Source organism: Suricata suricatta, unplaced genomic scaffold, assembly GCF_006229205.1.
Source record: "Suricata suricatta isolate VVHF042 unplaced genomic scaffold, meerkat_22Aug2017_6uvM2_HiC HiC_scaffold_282, whole genome shotgun sequence".
NCBI lineage: Eukaryota > Metazoa > Chordata > Mammalia > Carnivora > Herpestidae > Suricata > Suricata suricatta.
The window spans coordinates 1-3,004 of record NW_021873992.1 but is presented as its reverse complement, the minus strand read 5'-3'; the positions used below and the strand labels follow the sequence as shown (position 1 = coordinate 3,004).

At 38.2% G+C, this 3,004-nt stretch overlaps 1 protein-coding gene across 1 annotated transcript; it reads left to right on the top strand.

Annotated features, from left to right (window-relative positions):
* The first annotated feature begins 400 nt into the window (after positions 1 to 400).
* LOC115284963 (tripartite motif-containing protein 60-like) lies at positions 401 to 1,822 on the top strand. Its single transcript, XM_029931400.1, has one exon. It carries the CDS (start codon positions 401 to 403, stop codon positions 1,820 to 1,822), a length of 1,422 nt encoding a protein of 473 aa, XP_029787260.1.
* Positions 1,823 to 3,004: the final 1,182 nt, after the last annotated feature.

Below are 3,004 nucleotides of genomic sequence, written 5' to 3'. Positions count from 1 at the left end.
GAATGTTTTCAAACAATGGTGAATGTGGTTTCAATATTTTTAACTTTCATGTCTTCTCACCCATAGGAAAGATTCCTAGTTTTGGACCTAAAGCTGCTTTCTTCAACAGGAACATCATTAAGCCGGACTTTACATCACTGAGTGGGAAGAACAGCAGCCCAGCTAATACATTCTAGTATGCGATAGACTGTAGCCTGTGGGGTGTTCTTGGCAACAGACTCTAAAGTTAAGGGGAGGGGGTTCATCACGTTTATACAGGCTGCCATCAACATGTCAATCCAGTGAAACTGAAAAAGCTGGGCAGTTTTCAAGGTCTGTGGGAGGATATCCACTGCTCACTGGGTCCTGAGTGCTTCCTAAAGGACTTAGTACCTTACCCACCATCTTTGTTCACGGCACAATGGAGTTTGCGGCAGCCCTAGAAGACCTCCAAACAGGGGCCAGCTGTCCCATCTGTCTGGACTACTTGAAAGACCCCGTGACTATCAACTGCGGGCATAACTTCTGTCTCTCTTGCATCAGTGAGTCCTGGAAGGATCTGAGAGATAATTTCCCCTGCCCCTTCTGCCTGCATTGCTCTCCAGAAAGGAAGTTCACAAGCAATCCCCAGCTGAGCAACTTGATTGAGATTGCTAAGCAACTACAGGTAAGAAGAAGCAAGAGGAAGAGGGAAGAAGAGAAGCTTATGTGTGAAAAGCATAATCAGGTTCTGACCTTTTTCTGTGAGAAGGACCTAGAAGTTTTATGTCCACGGTGTTGTTTCTCCGCTGATCACCAGACTCACTATATTTGGTCCATAGAGAAGGCTGTTCCCCATCATAGGAGAAGATTAGAGAATTGTACTGAAGCATGGAAGGAGAGAATAGAAAACTCTGAAAAGGTGATAGCAATGCAAACCAGAAAATCATTGGAACTGAAGAAGAGGGTAGAATATAGGAGGGAAGAAATAAAGTCCGAATTTGAGCAACTTTTGTTTTTTCTGAAAAACGAGCAAGAAACTATTCTTCGAGAATTACAAGATGAAGAAGAGGGCATTTTAATGAAACTAAAAGAAAACTTAACAACATTTTCAGATCATCTTTCCACATTAAAATATCTGTTAAAGGAGATTGAGGGCAAACGTATGCAGACAGAGCTGGAATTACTGACAGATGTTAAAGATATCTACCATATATATAAAACCTTACAGTCTCCTGCCCTTTATTCATTCCAGTTAAGGGAATATGGCTACCATCTTCCTCCACAATATTCTGGCCTAAATAAAATTATCAAGCAATTTCAAGTAGATGTAAAGCTAGATCCTGACACAGCACATCGTAAGCTTGTTATCTCGGAAGATAGAAAAACTGTGCAATACGGAAAAAAAATACATAACTTACCTCCTAACCCAAGGAAGTTTTTTCTCTACCCTGCTGTTCTGGCTTCCTGTGGTTACGATGCTGGCAGGCAGTATTGGGAGGTGGAAGTGAAAGACAACCCTTTGTGGATCGTTGGTGTCTGCAAAGACTCTATTCCCAGAAGGAGAAGGCACCACAATCAACCAATGTTAGTGCAGGATGGATTATGGGGTGTTGGGCGTTGTACTCCGAGTACTTACATTGCATTGGGTCCTAAAAAAGTTTATCTTATGCCAAAAACAATACCCAGAAAGATTGGCGTTTTTTTAGACTGGGAATTGTGTGAGATTTCTTTTTACAACTTGAGTGATAGATCCCTTCTCTATAGTTTTAGCTGTTACTTTACAGAAAAACTTTGGCCGTATTTCTATACTGTAAGTAACTCAGTCCCTCTTAAACTCTGTGCAGTAACAGATTCTGAATGATTATTATAAAACTCTTTTTTTTTTACTGAAGCAGAGGACAGAACAAAGCCAATGAATCTAGTTTCAACAGTTCTGTTTTTGGTTTGTTTAAAAGTCTAATTTTTTTGCCTTCATGTTTTGCCTTAGAATATATGAGCCTTTATGAAAAGCATCCATTACCATTCTAGGGCCATGTGATATATCCAGATAGCCACCTTGAACTTTCACCTGTTTACCCCAGTATTTCTTTAACATGTTTTGTTCTTTGTGTGTTTGTTAGTGTTGACTAAGTACTATGAGAAATGAGGTAATGCCCACACCATATACATACCCCATATACTTATTAAATTACATCTACACACAATAAATCATTTCCCTTCTCTTTCCATTTGGGCAATGTACCCTGTGGCTCTGTCCAACTCCTATCCTTCATTTCAGGAACTGACCTCTTCTCAGAATCCCTTTCATTCTTTTTTTTTTTTTCTAATCTGGAAATTACATCTTTCAGTTCAGTAGGATAATATGTAAAATTTAGAACTTATATCAAAGTACTGCTGAGCCTGATTGGGTTTGTGTTGAATCTAGATCAAGTTGGATAGAATTCACATCTTGACAATATTGAGGCTTCTAATCCATGAACAAATATTTGACACTCTTCTCTGCAATGTTTGTAATTTTCAGCATACATGACTTTAAACATCTTTTTGTCAGATTTATCCATGAGTAGAGTCCATTGGGTTTTCTGCTAAGATTTTGTCATCTTCAAAGAAAAACAGTTTTATTTCTTGACACTCTACGTTGTTTCTCCTGCCTAATTGCACTGAGTAAGACTTCTAGCACAGTGGTAATTCTTAAGGTTTCATGATTGGTATTACCCATCATTTTACTCCTACATCCTCACTTGATTTTTTATACTTTTTTTAACCTAACTTTGATACCTCCTAGTATTTATATGAAATTTCAATTCAGTATTAAATAGTAAAAATACTGTCAAGTCAGTATTATCTAATCATTTCCCCACTGATGTTTAAGTCGTATCTTTTGAAAGAATTTAGTTTACGTGGATACTTTTAACAAAATAAATGATAGAGCATAATGAAAAATAATATACTCATGTATCCACGATGCAATTTAGAACATTAGCATCACCTATGAGGTTCCCTCTGCTCCTTCTCAAACCCAGTCTCTTCACTGCCTGGTACT